Source organism: Schistocerca piceifrons, chromosome 8, assembly GCF_021461385.2.
Source record: "Schistocerca piceifrons isolate TAMUIC-IGC-003096 chromosome 8, iqSchPice1.1, whole genome shotgun sequence".
Lineage (NCBI taxonomy): Eukaryota > Metazoa > Arthropoda > Insecta > Orthoptera > Acrididae > Schistocerca > Schistocerca piceifrons.
This window is the reverse complement of record NC_060145.1, coordinates 381,099,167-381,126,106: the sequence shown is the minus strand read 5'-3', so window position 1 is coordinate 381,126,106 and position 26,940 is coordinate 381,099,167. Positions and strand designations below refer to the sequence as shown.

At 46.2% G+C, this 26,940-nt stretch overlaps 1 protein-coding gene and 1 non-coding gene across 2 annotated transcripts in view; one reads left to right on the top strand and one right to left on the bottom strand.

Moving 5' to 3' along the window:
* LOC124711777 (chondroadherin-like protein) overlaps nucleotides 1-26,940 on the bottom strand; it is a 183,735-nt gene that overhangs the window by 83,900 nt on the left and 72,895 nt on the right. The window contains exons 3-5 of the mRNA XM_047241993.1: nucleotides 17,450-17,588; nucleotides 14,840-15,060; nucleotides 211-349 (exon numbers count right to left, since the gene is read on the bottom strand). Coding sequence (XP_047097949.1) covers nucleotides 211-349; nucleotides 14,840-15,060; nucleotides 17,450-17,588 — 499 coding nt within the window. The remainder of the gene's footprint in view (nucleotides 1-210; nucleotides 350-14,839; nucleotides 15,061-17,449; nucleotides 17,589-26,940) is intronic.
* Trnah-gug lies at nucleotides 23,752-23,823 on the top strand. The gene has a single exon. It is a non-coding gene; the product is annotated as a tRNA-His (tRNA).

The window sequence follows — 26,940 nt, the reverse complement described above, 5'->3', positions numbered from 1 at the left end:
GACGTTACAAAATCTGACTTCCCCGTCCCGTGTGCATCGCGTCTGTGTGAACGGACTGAAGTAACATTCGCGCAAACGAAGTTGACGCTCGGCGCGGTGGCTGATGGGAGCGACTGTAAACGGGAAATACTCCCATCAGCCACCGCGCCAAGTGTCAACTTCGTATGCGCCTATAACATGTGAGATGTGAATGGAGGCAAGCGCACTCACCGAGCAGCTGCAGGCCGTCCGGCACGGCGGTGAGGTTGTTGTCGCTGAGGCGGAGCGCCCGGAGCGAGCGCCGCGACGCCAGCTGCTCCAGCAGCCGCCGCGGCACCGCAGACAGCTGCGCGCCCGCCAGGCCCAGCTCCTGCCAACAGTGCCGCCGTGTCGCCGTACACTCACCAAGATGGGAGATCGAGCTTACACGCTGTGCCTACGCCATTCCTACTTTGCTTCCTAATGCTGCGTGAAGATTTGGATGCGCAATACGGCTCCATATACGCTACTCCGCAAAAGCTTAAGACGAGCTACGTAAAGTAACATGACATAAATTGAAAAAAAATCCCACCACCAAGGGGCAGTTGTGCAAGAGTTTGTAGGCGTGTTGTTACATCTGAAGTCCTTTTAAATATCCCGCCAGTCACATAAGAGTGGCTCTAGTAGGTATGCTTCAAATATGCGCTGTAACGATCGTGAGCGTTACTTACACTACTCGCCATTAAAATTGCTACACAAAGAAGAAATGCGGATGCTAAACGAGTATTCATTCGACAAACATATTATACTAGGACTGACTTGTGATTACATTTTCACGCAGTTTGGGTGTATAGATCCTGAGAAATCAGTACTCAGAACAATGTTCGTGATAACGGCCTTGATACGCCTGGGCATTGAGTCAGAGCTTGGATGGCGTGTACAGGTACAGCCCATGCAGCTTCAATACGATGCCACAGTTCATCAAGAGTAGTGACTGGCGTATTGTGACAAGCCCGTTGTTCGGCCACCATTGACCAGACATTTTCAGTTGGTGAGAGATCCGGAGAATGTGCTTCCCAGGGCAGCAGTCGAACATTTTCTGTATCCAGAAAGGCCCGTACAGGACCTGCAAAATGCGGCCGTGCATTATCCTGCTGAAATGTAGGGTTTCGCATGGATAGAATGAAGGGTATCACCGGGTCGTAACACATCTGAAATGTAACGTCCACTGTTCAAAGTGCCGTCAATGCGAACAAGAGGTGACCGAGACGTGTAACCAATGGCATCCCATACCATTACGCTGGGTGATACGCCAGTTCAAATGGTTCAAATGGCTCTGAGCACAATGGGACTTAACATCTGAGGTCATCAGTCTCCTACAACTTAGAACTAGTTAAACCTAACTAACCTAAGGACATCACACACATCCATGCCCGAGGCAGGATTCGAACCTGCGACCGTAGCGGTCGCGCGGTTCCAGACTGAAGCGCCAGTATCGCGATGACGAATACACGCTTCCAATGTGCATTCACCGCGATATCGCCAAACATGAATGCGACCATCATGATGCTGTAAACTGAACCTGGATTCATCCGAAAAAATGACGTTTGGCCATTCGTGCACCCAGGTTCGTCGTTTAGTACACCACCGCAGGCGCTCCTGTCTGTGATGCAACCGCAGCCATGGTCTCCGAGTTGATAGTCCATGCTGCTGCAAACGTCGTCGAACTGTTCGTGCAGATGGTTGTTGTCTTGCAAACGTCCCCATCTGCTGACTCATAGATCGAGACGTGTATGCACGATCCGTTACAGCCATGCGGATAAGATGCCTGTCATCTCGACTGCTAGTGATACGAGGCCGTTGGGATCCAGCACGGCTTTCCGTATTGCCGTCCTGAACCCACCGATTTCATATTCTGCTAACAGTCATTGGATCTCGACCAACGCGAGCAGCATTGTCGCGATACGATAAACCGCAATCGCGATAGGCTACAATCCGACCTTTATCAAAGTCGGAAACGTTATGGGACGCATTTCGCCTCCTTACATGAGGCATCACAACAACGTTTCACCAGGCAACGCTGGTCAACTGCTGTTTGTGTATGAGAAATCGGTTGGAAACTTTCCTCGTGTCAGCACGTTGTCGGTGTCGCCACCGGCGGCAACCTTGTGTGAATGCTCTGAAAAGCTAATCATTTGCATATCACAGCATCTTCTTCCTGTCGGTTAAATTTCGCGTCTGTAGCACGTCATCTTCGTGGTGTAGCAATTTTAATGGCCAGTAGTGTATTTTGATTCCTAATGGTGCGTGGAAAAGATTTGGATGCGCAATACGGCTCCATATACGCCACTCCACAAAAGCTTAATACGAGATACGTAAAGTAACACGACATAAACTGACGAAAAAAAAAAAAAAAAAATCCCAGCACCAAGAAGTAGTTGTGCGAGAGTTGATAGGCGTGTCTTTACGTCTGAAAGGCGCCCGTTTAAATTTCACGCCAGTCGCGTAAGACTGGCGCTAGTAGGTATGCTTTAAATATGCGCTGTAACGATCGTGAGCGTTTGTTACTTTCGAGATGGCACGTAGTGAGTTGTTGATAGTACAGAATCCTTTGAAGACGACGAAGACGCCATTATCAACAGCTTGGAATTTCAACGAGATCGTGTGGTAGGGCTACGAGAAATTGGATGTTCCTTTCGGAGTATTGCAGATAGATGGGGCAAGGATGTAACAACTGTACGTGATTGGTGCCAGTGATGGTCACTGGAAGGAACGGTCACAAGAAGACCAGGCTCTAGACGGCCACGTGAGGCACGTAGTGTTCGACGTACTGCTGTGGCGCATTGTACTGCGTCTACAACAGCAGTTAGAGTAGCAGTTGGTACCAAAGTGACACAACGAAGTGTTACATATCGCGGCAGGGAAAAATTTTTGTACTTTAAACATTGCAGCACAGTAAGCAATCGTGCAGCCTCGATTGCGGTAATGAAACCAACCTTTACCTAGGTTTCAGCCCAGATTATTGAGCCTTCTTCAGAAGATAAAAAGTGACTACGCCTATTCAGGCTGTTTTAGTTTTATTTCTAGACCATGTCCTCTAAGACAAATTATAGATTCAGGTATATCTTCTGAAGAAGGCTCAATTATTTGGGCTGAAACCTAGGTAAAGGTTGGTTTCATTACCGCAATCGAGGCTGATAGTTTCTTATGTGTTACATATCGGTTACTTCAAGGACAGCTCCGAGCAGGCGTCCTGTAGCATCCATTCCACTGACTCCAAACCACCGCCATTTGTGACTGCAGTGGTGTCAACTGAAAGGTCATTGGAGGGCAGGGCGAGGATGTGTCGTGTTTTCTGATGAAAGCGGCGTGTGCCTCGGTGTCAGAGAAGGTAGTGTGTTGGTTAGAAAGCCATTTACGGGCTGGCAACTAACTTGTCTGCGTGCTACACACACCGGACGTGCGCCTGGAGTTATGGTCTGAGATACGATTTCGTACGACTGCAGGTGTGCCCTCGTGGTTGTCGCTCGCACCTTGACCGCAAAATTGTACATTGGTCTGGTGATCCGACCTGTCGACAGCATTTCAGGGATTGTTTTCCTATGGCATAACGCTCGCCCACGTACCTCTGTTGTAACCCAACATGCTCTGTAGTGTGTCGACCTGTTGCCTTGGCCTGCTCGATCACCAGATCTGTCTCCAGTCTAGCATCTATGGGACATCGTCAAACAAAAACTCCTGCCTCATCCACTATCACCAATAACCGTTCCTGTATCGACTGACCAGGTGCAGCAGGCACGGAACTCCATCCCACAAACTGACACCTGACACCTAGCACCTGCACAACACAATGCATGCACGTTTACATGCTTGCATTAAACATGCTGTTCGTTATAACGGCTATTAATGTAACAGCACTTCACATTTGCCTAGGCTTTTCTAGCGCTTACATTAACCTGGGAACTTGGAACATTAAGCACTTAAATATGTTTGCTAGACAGATTGATTACCGAAATTTTTTTTTTACTTTATATTGTTTGTCTTGGACGGTTTTTCCGTTAGTGAATTAACTACTTGGTGGAAACGGATGAGAAAGTGCAGCAACATGTTAGCAGAGCCCTCCTAGTCGCGCACAAAAGGCTGGACGTCTCGTGGAATGTGGTCAGCATCAGTATAACACCAAATGGAGCTGACCCAGCAAAACCAGGCAGTTGGAGAAACGGGAAGACAGTGTGTGCCAAAAGCGAGCAGTTCCTATAGTGGTTCCCTTCATTGCAACAAGGACGAGTGATTAAGTTTTAGATGACATTACGTGGAGAGAATCATCAGAAAGCTACAGGTACATCTACATCTACATCCATACTCCGCAAGCCACCTGACGGTGTGTGGCGGAGGGTACCCTGAGCACCTCTATCGGTTCTCCCTTCTATTCCAGTCTCGTATTGTTCGTGGACGAAGTGTGAGGAGCGTAGCCCAGAAGTTCAATGTTCCTCACAGCATTATGCGTGAGTGTGTTCCAAACTACAGAGACTGGCTGTCTGAAGTAGAGGAATCGGTCGACCATGGTAGACCACAGCAGTAGATGACTGCCACATTGTGCAAGAGGCAAGAAGGGACCCATGTCAAACATCAGGTACAGCTGAAACCACTTTTTACATGCCTGCAAGGCTCGGAATCTCACGCTCCACATTGGTACGGCAACTGCATGGTGGTGGTCTCTTTGCCTGACGACCAGTATGTTGTGTTCTGTTAACACAAGCAAATCAGCGGCACTGTATGCAGTGTTGCCAAGAGCCGAGGGACTGGACGAACGAAGAGTGGGGTCTCCTCCCCTTCTCCGATAAAAGCAATCCCAGTCTAGATGTACCATCATATGGTGAGACGTGGGGACAGGTAATGCACCCAGGAACGACGTCAAACAAGATGGCTTTCGTGGTTCAGATGTTACGCTGTGGGGAGCCATAATGTTGCATGGGCATACTGACCTCCACATACTTGAACACGGTACACTCACCATTCAGCGTCATTGTGACTCTGTACTCCTTCCCCATGTGCATCCTTCCATGGATGAATTTTCAGCGATATGATTTTTGTGGATTAGAATGGGAGACCACATCGAACTGCGCAGGTCGAGTAGCCTTGGATCGAGAGGATATTCAACGAATGGACTGGCCTGCCCTGTCCGTTTCCCCATCTTAAATCTGATTGACCACATATGGAATCCGTTGGGGGGACGTATTGCAGCATGTACATATGCACCAGCGACTATCCAGGCATTATCCACCGCCTTGGTGGCGAGTGAACCGCCCTACCACAAGAACTTGCCAGTCTTGTGGCCAGCATTGGAGAACTTTGCAGAGCATGCATAGCAGTGCGTGGTTATCACACATATTAGGAACCATGTTTCACCCTTGGCAATGTTCAGGAGACCATCATAAATCGGTTGACTTCAGTATAATTATTGTTTTTGAATAAAAGTGTCATTACTATTCGTCTCACTGCGTATTTAGCATAGTTACCTTCTGGACTATATTGTAGCAGTTCTTTGTATGCATGGTAAAAGTGTTGTCGAGCTGTATGACTTGTCAGTGATACATCACGCAAGGTTGCTTTCTTCTTTGAGGTTTGCGCACATATGTAAGTCCCACATTATTTGACCTGACACAAGCGGATTTCTGAAACGAGCCAGAACAGCCGGCAAGTTCAGCGGATATTTTTTACGGATCCGGCCTGCCGATATCACGCCCGTAGTATTCCACTGACATGCAGACCCCGTCCGTTTGATCCAGTCTGTCAGTACTGTCCAGAGTCCATTCCTGTGTGGGGCAAACTGACAGATTTATTTAATCTTCTCAAGAAAATTATCAGACTGGGGCAGAATGTTTGCTGGAGTAAGACTGGAGTGCGTGGTTCCACCTTTCTTTTTTATTACTTACGTGGATAAAAGCATAAGAGTGGAGACAAATGCCATGCAGCTTCATTCAAACAACAGAAACCCAAATCTAGAGGCCTTACTTTGCACATAGGGTTTAGTTCTTGTAGAAAGAGGATGGCCTGCAGAGTTCTATACACCTTTTATAGATAAAATCCGAGAAAAGTTGCATGAGCATAAACAATGAAGAACAAACTATGTCCCCCTGCCGAAAATACTTAGCACAAAGTAAAACCTTTTTGAAATTTAAAGTTCTGGAAAGAGTGAACATTGTCACATATTTTGACTATAAACTATCCCTTCTGGGGGAAACAGATCTAGCCACGGTATAAAGAACTGATGGGAGCTATTAATAATGTAATGGAATCTTCCGTAGTCCAGAAGGACGCGAGAAAACGATTTTGAGACCTTAGTAAGACCTGTGTTGTGCTACGGTAACGAAGCCTGTGCGGTAGACAAAAGATGCGAAAAGCTAATAGCCTGTGAAATGAAGTTCTTGAGACGAACAGCTGGTCTTACTCCATGGGATCACGAAAGGAACAGATGTGGTGAAGGACCTTGAAATGGAACCCATCACAAATTATATACAGACCTACCAAAACAACTGGAGAAAACATCTACAATGCATGAGCTTAAAGGATCCCAAAATCCTAGCCACATATCATCTACATATATACATAATCCGAAAACCACTGTGTGGTGCATGGCGGAATCCATCAAGTACCACTAACAGTCATTTCTTTTCCTGTCCCTGCGACTGTCTAGAAGCTTCTGTACGAGCCCTAATTTCTCGCGTCTTATCTTAGTGGTCCACACGCGAAATGTACAACCCTAGGGGCGTAGTATCGCTGGGTTGACCAGCGAAAAGGTGGCAACAGGACCTCTTAGAGGAGACCATAACAGGTCAAAAGATCTAATACTGATGATGATGATGATGATTCGTGGATGCAGGACTGCGGTGTATGCTCACCGAAAGTACGTTGTACGTCGCGGCGATTATCGGTAATATTTTACTGTAGTACATTTTTCGATTCTGAAACTCGTTTATATCGTCGAGAGGAATTTACTATCGACGATAGTGGAACGAATATTACTGCAATCGCCAGCGCGGTACTCTTAAGCACTCATATATTTCTCGTAAGAAAAATGACATTTTGGACCGGAGAAATGCAATATTCGAACTACGTCCAACTAATTTAGAATTGTGCTCACTCCTCTGAGTGTAGTGAAGTTTCGATATTCTAGGAAGAGGGCGTTCTTGACCCTTTGTGAAGTACAGTAACTCGAAAATTCTATAAAATAATGGACGTAACACAGTTACGGGTGATACAATAATGAACAAAGAAACAGCAAGTTTTTATTCGAACGCCTTTCCTGCTGTTTTTTTTAGGGAGAAATGATAATCAAATGTATATAGGAAGAATAAAAAGTCGTCCCCCCCACGAGCGTGTTTGCAAGACATCAAACGTCTATCCCTGTAAGAGTGCAGTCATAGTTCCAATTATCAACTCGAAAGTTAAAGTTAATTAATGTTTTGTTTGCTTGCTGTTAATATGTCTACAGTTACGGGACACATTTAATTTCCAGCTCTTCAGTACCATAGCACGCAAAAAAGGGAAGCTAAAACAAAATTTCGGAGCCCATTGATGAAGTAGAGTATCGTGGGGTAATTTTTTTTGGGCGGCAGTGAAAGTGTTACAACTGTCACGCCAATCGAAATGCCAAAAAAAAAAAAAGGTCGCCTGTATTGGTGTGACACACACGTGCAACGTTGTTCGAGAAACCATGGTCGAATGGTATAGAGTTACGTGACGTTAGTCAGAAAATGGCAACCAGTAGAAAATCTAAAAAATCAGGGAGATGAGGAAGGTAACATGGGTTTGGAATTTCTCAAATCATTGAGGTAAACCAATTCAAGTTGGTTTGTAGAATATACGAGTCTTGAGACGTATTATAAGGCTTTTGGAAAATTTGATCGGCACAATCCGGAAGAGAATAAGGCAATCAGCTTAACATCTCATGCGTCTAAGTTGTTGACAAGAATAATACGTAGAACAATTAGATGAAAATTTTTCATATGGCTATTAGTTTGGTTTTCGAGAATGTAAACGCACCAGAGAGGCAATTCTGACGTTGTAACTGATAATGCAAGCAAGACTTAAGAAAAATCAAGACATGTGCATAGGATTTCACCGACCCTAGGAAAAGCGATCAGTTGTGTGAAATGTTGCAGAATGTTTGAAATTCTCTGAAAAATATGGATGTATATGAGAATCAAGAAGGAACAACAAGAATGAAAGATAAAGGGCGTAAGATAGAAATGCAGTCTTTCTTTCATCTTTTTAAATTTGTACAAAGAATGACGGAAACAAAAAAAGATTCAAGACCGGTATTGCAATTTGGAGTAGTGAAAGGAGATCATTGATAAGATTCGCTGGTGACACTGCTATCCTCAATGAAAGTGAAGAAGAATTGTGAGAATTGCTGAATTGGATGAATAGTCTAAATGGCTCTGAGTACTATGGGACTTAACATCTGAGGTCGTCAGTCCCCTAGAACTTAGAACTACTTAAACCCGACCAACCTAAGGACATCACACACATCCATGCCCGAGGCAGGATTCGAACCTGCGACTATAGCGGTCGCGCGGTTCGAGGCTGAAGCGCCTAGAACCGCTCGGCCACACCGGCCGGCGGATGAACAGTCTAATGAGTATAGAATATTGATTGAGAGGAAATCTAAGAGAGACGAAAGTAATGAGAATTATTAGAACTGAAATGAGCGATGAACTTAACATCAGGACTGGGGACCACCAAGTAGCGAAACTACACACGGCGGACAAAGCAAGGAGAACATAAGGAGGAGACTAGCATAGCCAAAGAGGACATTCCTGGCCAAGAGAAATCCGTTAGTATCAAACATCGGCCTTAATCTGAGTAAGAAATTTCAGAGAATTGACGTTTGGAGCACGGTATGGTATGACTGTAAATCTTGGAGTGTGGGATAATTAGATAAGAATAGAATCGAAGCGTTTCAGAAGTATGCTGTAGAACGTTGATTGTTAGGAGGACTGATAAGAAATAGGGAGGTTCTCCATAGATTCGGCGAGGAGAGATACGTATGGGAGATACTAACCAGAAGAAGGAACAGGATGGTAGGATAAGTGTTATGAATTCAGGGAATAAGTTCCATGGGTGGTTATAATTAAAGTACAACTAACCACATTATCGTATGGTAACGAAACTTGGGAGATACTCTAATGTGTTAATGCGGAATCGATTTACGCTGAAAAAAATAGTTTCAGTTTGGGCCACCAGGTGCAAATATGGAGCTGTGAATGCAAGTTCATAGAATAGCCACCGGGTCTCGACGACCCCCCCTCCCCCCTCCTCCCACCACCACCGACGCGGTACCCCCTTCCGGAGGAATGTGATTGGCCGGCCTACAGAAGCGGACGACGGCCAAGCAGCTATATAGATATGCAGAACGCAGCAACTGACAATAACCTGACAGCAAGCCCCCTTTCCGCAACCGACATGGCAAAACCACATTATACACAAACAAACAAATACGTCGTCAGTATTTGCGATCCCGCCCCTCCCTCCCCTCTCCTCAGCCCTCTCCTGCTTGCCAGCAGCTGTGGCCTCCTTGCTGACCATATCCGTAACCTAAATGGCAAGCAGAGGCCCAGTCAACCGACAAAAATCCTTCCCAAACCCGCAACTGCCACCCAACCCCCTACCCGATCCCAGTTCCTTAAATCCCCCCACTCAAGTCCACCACATCCAAGCAGCGGCGTGTGAGGAAGGACAAAAAGGAGAAGCACTCCAAGGGGAAAAAGCACTCCACCACCACCACCCCAACCACTTCAACACCCTCTGAGGAGCCAGCGCCCCCGACAGCACCTGTCGTCGTCCTAGGAGGGGACCAGGAAACACTGGCACTGGAAGGGAACCGCGTAACCGGGCAGGATTCGGATGGTTTCGTGCTGGCGAGGAAAACCTTTCGCCAGCCGAGGCTCCCGCCGGCCCGGGGAGTGGAACCCACCCCGAACAGGTTTCAGGCGGTGGACGACGAACCAGAGACACCACAAGACACAACAACACAAACACAAAACCAGGTCACCCACCACCTCCCTCCGATCGTCGCCGAGTTCACTCGGAATTAGGAGGAACTCTTCGAAATGCTAAAAACAGCAATCGGGGGAGGCAATTTCAAAGCAAAACCTGCTGGTGGTGACAAAATAAAAATAACATTACTCACACTCGAGCACTACACCACAATAAAAACACTTCTCAACAGCGAAAACATGCCCCACTACACTTTCCCCACAACAAAAACACGCAATAGAAACATAGTCATCAGGGACCTACCAAGACGAGTGGCCCCCCAGGCGATCAAAACAGACCTGACTGCCCAGGGGTACATCGTCAAGGCGGTCCAACAAATGGGAAACATAGGGAGCAAATGGCGTCTGTATCAGGTGACACTGCCGGACGTCCCACAGAACAAAAGGGACATTAAGACGATCCTGGCGGTCCCTGTGACCACTGAACCACTGCGCCGCAAAAACAAGACGGTGCAGTGCTTCAGATGTCAGGGCCTCAACCACATTGCGGCACACTGCTCAATGGCAGTGAGGTGCAGAAAATGCGCCGAGGCCCATGACACACGAACGTGCAACATAAAACACACGGACTCACAAATAAGGTGCGCGCTGTGTGGCAAAAACCACACAGCGGGTTACCAAGGTTGTGAGGTCCACAAAAGACACTCACAGCAGGCAAAGGGCGCAAAGGCCGCCCCCCACACACGCAAACAAGACACGACAAACCCAACCAGTCACACAAGAAAACAAAATACAACAACACACACAGACAAGGCCTGGGTAAAACCAAGGCTGGACACACCGAGGGCGACTTATGCGGAAGTGGTTTCTCCTCCGAGGAACCATGAAAGCGTGGCCCAATCATCACAACACCAGACACTATCACAAGAACAACACCGGGAAATACACAGAAACAACGACCAGGTCCTCCATGACGGAGGAAGCTCTAGGGAATCCCACACACACTCCCCCCCCCCATGGATCAGCTGTTAGGCGTAATGGTGCAGACCATGAACCTCGTCATGGAAATGATGAAGGAATTCAGGGAAGCCCAGAAGCAGAACACGCAGATCCTCGTCACCCTTCAGGCAACAGTCCAGCAGTCGCTCCCCTCTGCGACTTCCTCAGTAGTATCAAAACGCCATCGTGAATAGACGACCAAATATTCAAGGCCTGACAATGTGCGTCTTTAACGCAGACGGCATTGTTAATCAAGAGGTCGAGTTCCGAGAACTCATGAAGGAGTTCTCCATCGACATATGCATGATGGGGGAAACCCACCTAAAACCGGGAGTAAAAGCGACAGTTCCCAACTACGTTAGCTACCGTAAAGACAGGCCAACCCAAGGCGGAGGAGTGGCCATATATGTAAAAAGAGGGATCCCCCACCACCAGGTATTCTTACCAGCTACCAACAAAATCGAAGCAGTGGCGGTGGAAGTAACCACTGCCACTGGACCCCTAACAATTGTTGCAGTCTACCGACCCCCACATGACCAGATAGATGAGGGAGACATAGCTGCACTAGGGCAAATTGAAGGCAAACTCATAATAGGGGGAGACTTCAATGCCAAACATCCTGATTGGAATTCTAGAGTAACCTCCAGAGCAGGCGCCAAACTACAACAACTAGCGCGCACCCACCACTTCGAAACATGGGGTCCAGTCGAGCCCACACATTTTCCAAAAAATGGAGGCAGGCCTGATGTGTTAGACATAGCTCTCACTAGGAGGATCGCAGGATTTGTGACCGCAAGGACAATCAACAGAATGTCCTCCGACCACAACCCAGTGATTCTAGAAGTCGATGTGGGAGAATGGGTAGCACTCCCACGGTACCAGACGTCTTACAAACGCACAGACTGGGAGCGATACCAAGAAACTGTCGCCTCTAATATCGCTCGCGCTCCGCCACCTACTGCCGAAACAGTAGAACAAGCGCTACAAGACCTAACAGGCAGCATCTTGCAGGCAGCGGAAGAAGCCACCCCTCCACAAAGGGATGGCCCACCGCCGCAAATACAGCTCCCGGAACACTTGCTAGCTCAAATTCGACATAAGAACAGAGTAGCAAAAGAGTGGAAGATCACCAGAAACCAGGCCACCAGGAGGCTGCTCAATCGTCTACAGAGAGAACTGAAGGTAGCGCTCAATGAGCACAAAAACCAGCAATGGCAAAACCGCCTCACAGCTCTCAAAGTAGACGATCATACACTATGGCAAGCGACAAAACAGTTTACAAAACGACGCGCTAGGATGCCGCCACTGCATGGCGAGCGGGGACTGGTCTACAGCCATGCTGGAAAGGCCAACGCCCTCGCCGACTCCTTCGAGAAGCAGTTCCAAGCGGCAGAACCCCGGGATGAAGAGCATAAAGAGGTAGTCAGTCGTCAACTGGCCGTCTTCCTCAGTGCCGAGGAGGACCCAGAGGACGAACCCATACTTTTTGCCCCCGAGGACGTGGCAAGAGTAATCAGGTCCCTCCCTACAAAAAAGGCGCCAGGGCACGACAGTGTCACAAACCAGTTAGTCAAAAAACTCCCACCCACAGCGATCACACACCTCGCGAACGTCCTCAACGAGATTACTCGATCCCGTATTTTCCCAGCTTGCTGGAAACATGCGGAAGTGGTCGCGATACACAAACCAGGGAAAGACCCTCTATTCCCGCAGCACTACAGGCCGATTAGCCTCTTGCCAACTCTCAGCAAGACCTATGAGCGCCTCCTGCTAAGACCCATACAAGAACATATTACCAGAGAGCAAATTCTGCCGGACTTCCAATTTGGCTTCCGACAGAACCACTCTGCCCCACAACAGGTCATGAGAATGGTTGAAGCAGCCACAGAGGGCTTCAACCACAGAGGCTACTGCGGGATAGTGCTACTAGACGTAGCCAAAGCCTTTGATTCAGTATGGCATAGAGGGCTACTATACAAGTTGTACACACAAGAGTTTCCCGGGAGCATAGTTCAGCTCATCAAGAGCTATCTCACGAATAGAACTTTCTCCGTCAAAGTAGAAACTGCCACCTCCACCAGAAGGCGTATTCGTGCTGGGGTGCCACAGGGATCGGTCCTGGGGCCCGTATTGTACAGTTTTTACACTGCGGACACTCCAACGGCCCCCCTGGTGCACACCGCACAGTACGCTGATGATACAGCCTTCTACACGAGAAACGCGAACAAGGACCTGGTCATCCGTAGGCTACAAAAGGTTTTAGACGACACAGAAACTTGGGCCCGTCGCTGGCGCGTCACCATCAACTCTGAGAAGACGCACGCAATGCTGATTACCCGCAGGCTCGGAAGGCGCGAACCTCCTCAACGTCCCCCCCTCCACCTTCACCTAAATGGAACCCAACTCCCCTGGCGCAAAACCGCCAAGTACCTTGGCGTAACCTTGGACTCTCGTCTTACCTGGAAACCCCACATAGACGAGGTCCACAGGAAGGCCTGCGCCAGAATGTCCATCCTATATCCTATCCTGAACACAACCAGCTCCCTTCCCCGCCCAGTAGCAGTAAATGTGTACCAGGCCCTGATCCGGCCAGTAATGGAGTATGCGTGCCCTGTCTGGGGATACGCGGCAAAGCAGCACCTGGACAAACTCCAGAGGCTGCAGAACCGCGCCCTCAGAAGGGCACTCCGCTTACCTCTTGGATTCCCTACAGACGACTTGCACGCCGCAGCCGAAATCCCACTCCTGAGAGAGCGCTTCCAGGATCTGGCAAGGGCCTTCTATGAGGGTTCTTCCAGATCCGGAAACGCACTCATACACTCCCTAGGTCGGTATGACATGTCCCGCGATAAGCACAAGCGCCCTATGACGATCTTAGACGACTAAGTCGAAGAGAAAATCCCAACACCCAACCCATCATCCTGTTCCTTCCCATATAATACCAAACTTCTCGCCTACCTCAGGCAAGTACCAGACTCACTCACAACAATCATCACAAATCGCAGACACCAAAAACTATAGAAAGATCACACACACACGTTCACAGGGGAGTAAAAGCCGAAAGGCTACAGACTCCCCCTCACACTTCCCCAAAGAGGGGAAAGCAACAGATGAGAGCAGGCAGGCAGCATCCCGACACTTTGCCAGAAGATGGTGGGTACGAAACTCATTGAAACGTTGTGACAAGACGACGACGCCACCACTCGGCTGATACCCCGAGAAGAATTCATCAGTGGAATACTCCGACAAAGACTGCAATCGCATAGAGTCATAGGAATGTTTCCATATGTGATCGATTAGGAACTGCAATGGGCAGAATAGGTGAAACAAGTAAGGAAGGCATATGTTGATTTTATTATTAACCACCACTTACACAATTTGATCAATATGAGCATTGAAGATGTCGACGAGGTGCTGTACAGCGCCAGATTTGCACCTGGTGGCCAAAATTGGCACTAAATTTCCCCAGCATAAATCAGTTCTCCATTAACGCATTAACATATCTACCCAGTTTCGCTGCCACACGATAATTACAGTCCACACTAGACCACTGTGAGTAGCTGCATTCTAATTATAACCACCCGGTAACAGGGGAGCTGTAGAAGGTAACAAATCTAGGGGTAGACAGAGACTGGAAAACACAAGTTTTTGACGACATAGGGCACAAATACCACTCTAAGGTGAAGAGGTTCGTGGGGCACACATCAAACCAGTCAGAACATTGATGAATCAAAAAAGACTTGTTAACATTTGATACCCATCCAAGCGAAAGCGAGAGATACTGAGAAACAGCACAACAGTGGAAATACTGTAGCAAGCTAGTCGAAAGGAGGACGCTAGACTGATGAATGTTAACTTGTGGCGAAGCGCTGGTAACGAACCTGCAGGTGAGGCGTGCCCACCGCCCTGAGCGTAGGGCCGTCGATGACCTTGAGCGGGTTGTAGTCCAGTCGGAGCACCGTGAGTCTGGGGCAGTGCTCGAAGGCCTGTGGGTCCAGCGAGTGCAGCTGGTTGTACGACAGGTCCAGCAGCTGCAGCGCCATCGGCTCGTAGCGGGCGGGGCTGTAAGCTCCGCGCAGCACTGTCGGCCGCACGTCCTCCACTGTGGAAAGTCGACACTCAAGCTGCAGTCAAGCCGATCGCAAACAGGGACCAAACCTGCGATGCTGGTAAAAGTGTTAGCCAAGCAGTTTAGTGAGCAGTTGTTGTGTGAGGAGCTTATAACGTCGCTAGCCTACACTGCTGAGCCGAGAGATGTCACGTTGATCAGCTCGGAGTCCGAACCATGCATTACAGGTGGGCTGCTGTTTTTGTTGTAACGTCCCTATCGCATTTGTAAGTAGCTTTTCTAAGGAAGCGGACAGTGGATGATCATTGAGATATATCATCTAATAAGTTGTCTTTTATAGTCACTATTTAATTACAACTGTATTTGCGGTGTCAACACAATCAGTTGACATGTTATGATCAACTTGCACAGGAGAGTGCCCCCACAGGTCAAGGCGAGTTCAATGTTGGCAATCGACTGACTGCTGTTTCCAGCTGGAGCACATTTCTGCTGTACTTCGCCGCTTCATGACACAAGAGTACTCCGTACTGCGCGGGAGGGGGGGGGGGGGTCGCCGATGTGGCCGACACCAGTATCGATTTGAGCATCGTCTTTGAACTAAGCTAAACATTATCTTTGTGCAGTTCCGCCATCCAGTTCTTTGTAAGCCTTACTTGTGTAAAGAGGTGAATAAATGAACTCCTGATTATAAGGTGTTGTTTGGTGTAACTGACCCTAGCATCCACCTCACTGGTACTGTTTTCCAAGAATTTTCGTTTACGGCGGTAATTGACAAAACAAAGGTATTACTATGTAACGAGAAGTTTAGGCCGGAAGTAGAACAAAGATCAAGTCGGCTTTCTAAGCTGAGTGTAACACAGTGGACCATCTACACATGTCAACAAAATTATAGAAAGAAGCAACATGTATCATGTACCATTTTGTGTGAAGTACGTAAAGAATGACAAAGCATTTAACTCTGTTACATCAAAGTCTGTGCTGGCGGGACTTGACAGTCAAGGAACAAAATGTAACAACAACGGAGTCTTCAGTTTATGCACCAAAGTTACATATCATCTTCGACTACATCAGGAGAGTTAAATGAGAAGGGATTAAATCAAGAGGAATCCGTTTCACCAAAACTATTTCCTACATCCTTGGAACAGGTCTTATATTCATTTAACTGGGATGGAAAAAGAATACGCGTTAAAATCTTACCTGGCCAGCCTTAGATTTGCAGATGACGCCGATCTGTTTGCGTCGGGACCAGCATAGAACAAAGGAACTATACAGAGTAAATAGGGCAGGAAGAATGGTATGACGATCTCTTGAAAACATTTTTTCGGTGTGTTTCCATATTTTTGTGAACCCTGTGTGTATGAGCCCGCTTGTGAGAATGGCTCTTACGCTGGTCGAAAATCCGTCAAACCATTTTGTAGCATGGGCCAAGTTGATGTTGGTAAAAACTACTCCATTTATGTCCTAACGTATGTTGTAAGACTGACGTATTGACAGTTCCAGCCAGCCCTGAATCTCGCTTGATCTGTGGGTTGAATGACCGTGACATGGGTTCACGCTTTACGTTGCTGTAAGGTTTTCAGATTACTCCTCTAAGAGCAGCATATTCCCCACGAGTTCATTACGTTCTAATACGGCCCTCTAATGCTGTCATGCCATAGGCAGCATTCGGAAGCCTATTATTATGATCTTCAGAGAGTTGCGTTTCCTTAAGTAGAACCGCACTTTAGTCTCCTTGTGAAAAATACTTTCCAGTGTCTGTCCTCACCCATCACGAACCTTTGACGATGATAGTACATATGAAATCTCTTCATTGAACGTCCGTCCCCCGTGAACCAAATTTTATTCCCTTATCTTGACTGGAGAAGTTAAAAGTTTGGTTACCGCCACACCGATTTTTTAACTAGCCAGATATAAACTGAGGTCGTCTAAACGTCGATTCCTTATACCGATCAAAGATTATTAAATATTAGAATATGCCACTTTCGAGGAAATGCCTATTCGTACTGTTCCATGCAGTTTGAGGTACTTTTTTAGAGTGCATTCGTGTCATAATAAACTTTAAATTTAGCTGCCTTGCGAGGATAGCAATGAGAGATTTTCACGATGTCCTCAAAGCTCAGAATATTAGAATGACTCTTGAATCTTGCCAAAGGATTTCTAGCCTATTCACGACATGACCCCCTATTTCGAGGCGAAGAAGCTAATGTGGCATTTTTCCGTAATGTCAACTGCGTCCACAGGAGCTGGCGAGTCAGGGAATCGAACCCGGATTCTCCGCATGGTGTTCGGCTGTGCTGGCCGCTCAACTAAGTAGGCAGACTTGTACTTCTTTGTACAGATGAAAACGAGAAGCTTGTGGAGAAAAGCAGCGTGAGTGAGTATTAGCAGGGTACTCAGACAAGAAATGAGGCGAGTGCGGTACCTTGCAGCAGATTGTGGCTGAGGTCCAGTTCGACGAGTCCGGGCAGTTTGGCGAAGGCTCCGTCGTGTATGTCGACCATACGGTTGTGACGCAGCGACAGGCTGGAGACCCCTCTCTGCTCCGGAAGCGGAAACAGCACCTGCAAGAAAACCAGACCAGGGTCCAATGTACCACATGCGTAGGGGCCATTGTAGGTTAGACACAAGCTCAGACTGGGAAAAGATGCAGAAGGAAAACGATCGTGACCTCTCCAGCGCACTATCCTGGCATTTCCCGTGAGCGGTGGAGGAAAACCGAGGTAAACGTTAATCTGGATGGTCAGGCGGGGATTCGAACTACCTTACCTCCAAATGCGCGTCCATTGCACTACCTCACGTGGTGTGAGAAAGGAGAAACGGTGACAGCAACAAAGACGGGAAGTCTACTGGAGGAGGAAACGCGAGGCGAAGAGACTCTGGATAAAGGGTCCATACCTGTGTAAAAGGCAAGATGCAGCAAATGCATTGAATTGACCATTACATGGAATAGCTGACACAGTAACAGCATCTTTTGAAATTGTGAGGACAGTTCCTTAATAACACTTCGATTCATTCACGTGTCAGCCGCAATCAAGTACACGGTCAAAAGTATCCGCAAATTCGTATGTAATGTGGAATAGGTGTCACAAGAGGGGGATCCGCCATTATAGGAGGAGGGGTAGCGCAATAGTAGGAGCAAAATGGATCAGCTAGGAGAGCTTGGTGACCTCTAACGTGGATTGGGCATTAGATGTCTCAGTAACAAATCCGTCAGGGACATTTAAATCAATCTAAAGCTGCACAAGTCAAGTGTTGGTGATCTGATTGGCGTCGAAACGCGAAGGAACAACCACAGCTGAAGCAGGACCGGGTAGAGCTGACAGACTGACGGACAGCAACCGCTGATTGTTGCAGAGCGTGATTGTAAAAAAATAGCATGAAATCAGCGGAAAGAAACACTCATGAGTTTCAAAGTGCTACCACCAATCCAGCCAGCACAGTGATTATGGTACAGTTGTCGAGCAGCTCCTCGTAAGTAACACATTTCTGTAGTCATTATCCTTTGTAAAGAGCGACGCAACTGGAAACGAATAAATTGGAGTGATGAAACACACTGTACCCCTTGGCAATCCGACTGAAGGATAAAGGTATGGCGAAGGCCTATAGAACGTTACTTACCATCATGTACAGTGCCGAAGGTGAAGTACAGAGTAGTTCATTTAAGGTACAAAGGTATTTTCGTGGTTGTGAGGGCCACTTGTTGTACATAAGAAAACGCAGAATGTGGAGTGATACGAATAAATTTTACAGCATTGTGTGCTGTATACATTAGAGGAACAGTTTGGAGAAGACGACTTAGTATTAGCATGACATTTTTCCCTACCATAAAGCAGCATTTCTGAGGCAATGGTTCGTGAAGGAAGACGTTGCTGAAATGGACTGGTCTGCCCAGAGCCCAGACCTGAATTCATTGGAGCGTCTTTGGGATGATTAAAATGTTGACACTGCTCCAGACCCCAGCATCCAATATCACCACCTTCTATGGTCTCTTGACGACGAGTGGGCTGTTATTTAGGAATGTCATTGAAAGTGTCCCCAGCAATGTTCAAGTTGTCATAAAGGCGAAGTATGGAATACCCCATATTAGTGTCCACTAATAGGCGTCCAGATACATTTGATGAGATTGTGTATGTGGTACAGTGAGTCCATCCAAGCGCTTTAATCCGTGCGTATGGCGCCTCGGGCAACTCTGCAACGTTCATATGGTGTATGGCCAGCACATCTCACAGGGATTCCACACTTATTGTGTGGAAAGCATCAAAGCACACTGAGTCTTCTCAGAGAATCAGCACGGATTCGAGAGACATCATTCCACTGGAACACTGCGTGCTTTATTCGTACACATCTTGCAAACAACAGCGTTGCCGAAAGGCGTTTGACACTGTACCACATCCTCCACTATAGTCAGATCCACAAACGATGGCGGTTCGCGCAAGTAGAGACGAGGCGGGGATTGCATTGTTGCCGGTTCCAAGCGACAGTCGCGGTACGCGTGTGCACGTGCTTAGCATTTCATGAAAGCGTCTGTCGTGCAGTTTACGTCTTTCGGTTGCGTGTGAAGACTTGGTCGTTCGCCACCAACATAAGCCATGACAACTCTCAACAAATGGAATAAAGATTCACTAAATAACTCGCCACAGCCGCTTATAATACTCGCACTGCGTACAACATTCACAGCAGAGCGCTCATAACACTACTGAAAGCTCATTGGTTGTCAGAGAATGCGTGACGTAGGTGCGCAGAACAAGCTTAAACTCGACCGCCATCATTAGTGACTTCAAGTATAGCTAGTAACCAAATATACGAACCTGCATAGTTTTTTTCGTAAATATGTGATACGCAAGAGGAATACTTAACTAATACAACACATTATTTTTTATTGGACGGTGAATTTTCTACAGGAACGAAAGAAAGCGTGACTAAATAATGTAAATGTCGTGTGACTAGGGCCCTCCGTCGGGTAGACATTTCGCTGGGTGCAAGTCTTTCGATTTGACGCCACTTCGGCGACTTGCTCGTCGATGGGGATGAAATGATGATGATTAGGACAACACAACACAACACAACACCCAGTCCCTGAGGGGGAAAATCTCCGAACCAGCCGGTAATCCAAACTGGGCCCTTAGGATTGACATTCTGTCGCGCTGGCCACTCAGCTACTGGGGGGCGGACAAAGCGTGACTGAACCTCTGATATTGTCAACATAAACAAACGACTTACCAGACATTGTATTCTAATGGTTTTCCAACAATGTAAAAATTTCCTGTTGGTGAGTAATTCGGAGGCTAATTACACACGACATTAATGGAAGTTTTTGAATTTTAGAGAAAATTTTTACTTTCTTTTGGTGGGACAAACCTTCGTGTTGTATACTAGGTAGTCGTGTTCCAGAAATTTTAGTGGTGAATCGTATAGCACTGAACGAACATTCTGAACTGATAAACCTTGTATGAGCCTTAAAACTGTTTACTAACTGTTTTAAGCTGTGCTGCTTTGGACAGCAAGTCGCGGCTAGTGAAAAAACGTGTGAGTGAATAGAATAGTAAATGTAAGCAGTAAATATCAAGAGAGTAAAGCACTTCGTTATAATTTAACTTTTAGGAAAGATTTAATAAATGAATTTTCTCGTAGTACACGAACTAGAACGACATTTCTCCGTCTTTGAACTGTTTCTCGTTTGGCTAGTTTCAAACACTAGGTGACGTGGTAACCCATACCACCTTCCTCTGCCGCCTGTTAAATCCAGAAGAGTAAGCGGAAAGCTATGCGACAAAACACAGGTCAATTCAAAATGAATATGACGATGACAAACGGCTATAAATATTTAATGCGTCGCGATACACTAATAAGAAAGTTCAAATTCTCGATTGTTGCACGAGCACACTGAACCGCAAACCGGCGCATGCGCGGTGATGCTAAAGTGAAAAGTTCCAGGTCGTGCTCGAAAATGGCGATTCCTGTACAGAACACCTTCTGTGTGTTTGTAACAATTGTCTTCTTTAAATAACATCAAGCAAGCTTTTGGATGGTCATGATGACGCGGAGTTTTGCCGATGACCACCTAGATCCCCGGACCTGACAGCTACGGATTTCATTTTGTGAGATCTTGTAAAAGACCTTGTGGCTACGCCGCCTCTGCTAAAAATTATTCCAGGATTCGAAATGCGCATTTATAATGAACGAAACTGGTAACTTAATTTATGCTTCAAAATGTAGGCGTACAACGGATAACGCTTGGATGTTGTGCATATGACTTACAGGAGTCCTATACGTAGAACACCTATAAATTATTAACAGTAATAATGTTAAGCTTTCTAAGGATTGACATGGTCAAGAAAGTGGAAAAGCGATATTAATTTTCAATATAAACTTTGTCTATATGGGGAGTTTGTAAAATATGACCTGTTTCCATTGTGCTAGCAATGATCTTCAGATCATAAAATATCGTTACTGTGTGTATATACGTCACATGTTGAACAAACATTCTGTGTAATTCTTATCTATGCATCACTGTATATTAAAGTCACAGCTATTTGTAGTAAAAATGACGCAGCACCAGTCTTTTTTTTAAGCCGCTTACTCAACGGTTGCAGACTTTCCTTGACCAGGAATGACCCGTTTGCCTGTGGTAGTCTGCTTTTTACGTCGTCCTTGCTACTTCCGTCATTTATCATTTTCCTTCTGAAGCAGCAGAATTCCTTCACTTGACGTACTTCGTAGTGCCCGATTTTGATAATTTTTTTCTTTCGGTGTGTGGTCAATTAGCCTCTCCACCGAATCTTATCGTTGATATCCTTTCTCCCTGAATTTTAATCCCAGCCGTCAGCGTTTCTTTTATTTGTATCATTTCTTCTTCGATGTACAGATTAGACAGTAGGTGCAAAAGACCGAAGGGAAAAATAAGAATAGAAGACCAAGAACGAAGTACTTGTATTAGAAAGGGTATACGAAAGAAATAGTCTTATTAGAAAGGTCATAAATATGCTGTCTATTCAGAGTACTTCGTTCTTGTTCCTTCATTTTTATTCCCCCCCTCTTGGTTCCCGTTTATGTTGTATATTTCTGCTTTTCCCCATAGCTTACAGCTTTTTCCCTGCGAATTTTGAACATCTTATCCCAATTTACGATTTTACTCAAGTCTTGCTTCCATTGTTACGCACAATGTCATAACTGTCTGTCTTGTGTCTTTACTTTTCCTAAAGCCAACAGAATGATGGTCATCCAGCGGATTCTCAGCTTTCTTGTCCGTTCTTCTGTGTATGATTCTTGTCAACAACTCGCTTATGAGGTGTCAAGGCCATAGTGCAATAGTTCCCGCATTTATATGCCGTTGCCCTTGCTTTTATCCTTGCACCAGTCTTCCTAGCACCCACAGGGTGCGAAAAGTGGACGAGTACAGGGATAGGTAACAGTACGGAAACACCAGAAACACATTACCATGCCTAAAACGGTGTAGGAGAACCGTTGGCGCTCAAAACAACTTCCACTCGTCTCGTAATGGATCCTACCTGTAAAATAGTGGCAACTTCAGGTAACGATGTTGGAAGTAGATACCGATCTTGTAGCCTTCTCTCCGAAGTGGTCCACGAAGACACAATAATAATGAAATTTGGTGACCGTGGTGGCCAGATTGGGTTCAACAGTTCATCCTCGCGTCCACATAACCAGTCCTGAACGATGCGAGCTGTGTGATCAGTGGCCGCGTCGTCTTGGAACAAGGTATCTCTGTAGGGGAACAAAAATCGTTGTCCTATATCATGGGATAGGCCTGATCAGCCAAGACGGGCACATGATCCTTGACAGTAATACGACCTTGCAGGGTAACCGTGGGGTCCGTAGAGTACTGCGATATGGCTGCTCCAAATCACCATCGAAGCGCCACCACGTTTCACTCACAGCCAGCAGTTGCAGACAGTGTGCAACAACCAACCAAATGACTTTCTTCCATTGCTCGACGGTCCCGATTTTATGGCTTCAGTACCACGTTTGACTGTTACTGCCGTTAGCATCAATGGTGAGTGGTTTTTTTGGAATTGTAGCTGGCTCTGTAGTTTCCCATCTCTAGAGCTCTCGTTGTATTGTGATGCTGAGAGGGTTCGCATGTGCGGCATTGAGATCTGCAGTGACTTTTGCGGTTGTCGTCCTCTTATTTTTCGTCACAGTCCTCTTCAATGACAGTCTGTCACACGCTTTCGTCCAAGTCGTGACTTAGCGGATGGTGTTTTTCCGCTTTCCCTGTATGCGGTAAAAATCTTCGAAACACTAACACTTCGACCATGGATAGGGAAGCATCCACTACAGGAGCACCAGCTGTTTGCCCCTGTTGGAATGCATGCAGCTTGGCTTGGCCTGCAACTTCATCTTCAAGCGTGCAGTTCTCCCAGTGTTTACGTATTTTTGTCCAACGACATGTTGAGGAAAGATGGCGGCGCTTTGTGAGTCGAATTGCAAACGTTCTGGCACGCCACGTGAAAGCTGTAATCTAGTCGGCGGTTTTCACCTGAAGCGGGGTTTCAGAAAATTGTATCCCTCATTCAGGAGCGGCGTTACTGCCAAGCATGACAGCGCCGCCTTCTGTTTGATGACGTAGCGGCAGCGTCGCTTCCCCGTTTCTCCCCCATGCCTCGCGCGCCACCTCGCTGTGAATCGAACCATTGTGTTACGCGGAGCGGAAAGCCGACCTGTTTCTTCTGTGTTAGAGGGCACTGTTACAGAGAGCTCGTAGCCGTGATCGTCTAGTGGTTAGGACATTGCGTTGTGGCCGCAATAACCCAGGTTCGAATCCTGGTCACGGCAAACGGAAGTGCTCTCATTTTTACTGTATCCTCGTGGTGTGATTTTTAAAGACTTCCGACAATATTGAGTAGAATACTGTCTTTTATATTCTGAAGATCGTGTAAAATACAAGGATCAAAAAGTTATCTAAACTTGTGCAAACAGTAACTGCAGATCAAAGAGCATGAAAGGGAACCAAGAATAAATTTGGAAAGGGAATCAAAGTTCAGAGAGAAAAATAAAATCTGATAGGTTTGCTGATGACATTGTAATTCCATCAGACGACGAAAGACAGTAGCCTCGATGCCAGTTTCGGATAGCGCCAATTGCCCATGCACCGTGTACTTTAATCACGGCGGAACGCGAACATTTTACAAAACTTAGCCATTTTGGAAGGGCTTCCACCCTTGGCCCGAAGCCAATGGTGATTCTCTTCTGGACGTCAGATAACTCGCTCCATTTTCGCATGTTACGACAATGACTGCTCTGTTTACCGCGTTCCCCGAACACGCTTTATATGCGCTCCACTGCTAGTCTTGCTGTCTGAGAGTGGTTATTGCCCGTTGGTTACATTGATGTGACTGGAGCGCGTATAATCTACTGTGTCGGTGGTGACGACTCAGCAGCGCAATTTACTCAATAGATTACATGAATAACCTTTTAATTATACGGCAGCAAACACATCCGCCTTATTCAAAGTGTACAACAAGCGGTAACTAGTCGGATATGTTACTTCTACATCTACATTTATACTCCGCAAGCCACCCGACGGTGTGCGGCGGAGGGCACTTTACGTGCCACTGTCATTACCTCCCTTTCCCGTTCCAGTCGCGTATGGTTCGCGGGAAGAACGACTGCCGGAGAGCCTCCGTGCGCGCTCGAATCTCTCTAATTTTACATTCGTTATCTCCTCGGGATTTATAAGTAGGGGGAAGCAATGTATTCGATACCTCATCCAGAAACGCACCCTCTCGAAACCCGGACAGCAAGCTTCACCGCGATGCAGAGCGCCTCTCTTGCAATGTCTGCCACTTGAGTTTGCTAAACATCTCCACAATGCTATCACGCTTACCAAATAACCCTGTGAGAAAACGCGCCGCCCTTCTTTGGATCTTCTCTATCTCCTCTGTCAACCCGACCTGGTACGGATCCCACACTCATGAGCAATACTCAAGTATAGGTCGAACGAGTGTTTTGTAAGCCACCTCCTTCGTTGATGGCCTACATTTTCCAAGGACTCTCCCAATGAATCTCAACCTGGCACCCGCCTTACCAACAATTAATTTTATATGATCATTCCACTTCAAATCGTTCCTTACGCATACTCCCAGATATTTTACATAAGTAACTTCTACCAGTGTTTGTTCCGCAAATCATATAATCATACAATAAAGGATCCTTCTCTCTATGTATTCGCAATACATTAGATTTGTCTGTTTTAAGGGTCAGTTGCCACTTCCTGCACCAAGTGCCTATCCGCTGCAGATCTTCCTGCATTTCGCTGCAATTTTCTAATGCTGCAACTTCTCTGTATACTACAGCATCATCCGCGAAAAGCCGCATGGAACTTCAGACACTATCTACTAGGTCATTTATATACGTTGGGAAAAGCAATGGTCCCATAACACTCCCATGTGGCATGCCAGAGGTTACTTTAACGTCTGTAGATGTCTCTCAATTGAGAACAACATGCTATGTTCTGTTTGCTAAAACCTCTTCAATCCAGCCACACAGGTGGTCTGATATTCCGTAGGCTCTTACTTTATCAGGCGACAGTGCGGAACTGTACCGAACGCCTTCAAGGAACGATGTCAAGGAAAATGGCATCTACCTGGGAGCCTGTATCTATTATTTTCTGGGTCTCATGAACAAATAAAGCGAGTTGGGTCTCACACGATCGTTTGGCACAAATCCTTCCGGTACCAGACACAACTAGACAACATCATACGTGCTTTCATTTCGTTCCCTCTCAGAAACTAAGTATTCGAAATCAGATTCGACTAATTAACATTACCAACAATAAGTTAGATTGTTAAGTATGGCGGAAAAATGCGAAGCGTTATGACTCAAGATTCATTTATTTAGCATGAGAAGCGAAATCCGCACAACCATTCAGAACGCATGTAACTATTATTATTAATTCTCTAATTGCTGTAGATACATATCCTTGTTAATGTTAAAGTCGTGGGTATCAGTCACATTAGAGTTTAGATAAAACGGTAATTAAGTGACGTCATTTTGGCTGTAATTAGACCTATGATGGTCGTAGAGGTAGAAAACAAATGATAGTTGAAGGCGTGTAGATATGACATTACAACACTCTTATATTATAGATGCCGTGAATAAAAGTACTAATAAATCACTAAAACATATTTACAGATTGCTCTCTAAGCGTTTTTCAACACCACCTGTTACTGAATTTTGCTCTCGATCTCGCGTGGTCGCTAGTTGTACGTATCTGCGTACGGTCCATTATTCAGATGTGTGTTGGCGATTATTCTGCCCACTTTTCGATCAGCGATGGGATTTTTATTATTATTTGAGTGATGTGCTGTCAACTTGTCGCCAAATGAGAATCTCTCGCCCCGAACAATCATGCTTCCCAAAAATGGCAAATAACTGTTGATCGTGTTGAGACGGCAACCAGCCACAAATTTATTTTAAGTTCCTTTATTTAAAAGGTACCATTACCGGTTTCGAATCATTACAATTCATCATCAGACGGCTTTCATTAGAACATGTGGTGCGTTTTGTTATTGATTAGTTGTCCTAAAACATAATACATAATTATAAGCACGCCATACATGTGGTTGCGTTACAGATTTGCACTGGAATGAGACTTACGTGAAATGTCGGTCTGGAGTATTTGTTTTCATAGTTTTCGTCCAACGAATGGTGTTCGTAGTTTTCACCACATTCTTATCGTTGGACACACAAATTTGTATCATTGAGGCCTTTAGATTTGTCACAGAATACATTCATAACATGCATCACTTTTTTTTATAGATACAAAGTATTTACAAGCACTTCAGCGTCAAAGATGCTATGATATATCGTAACATTATGAAGATGTCCCATGTCTGGATAAGTATCATATATTCACTTACGCAACTGAAACGCATTTTACACTAGTACAAA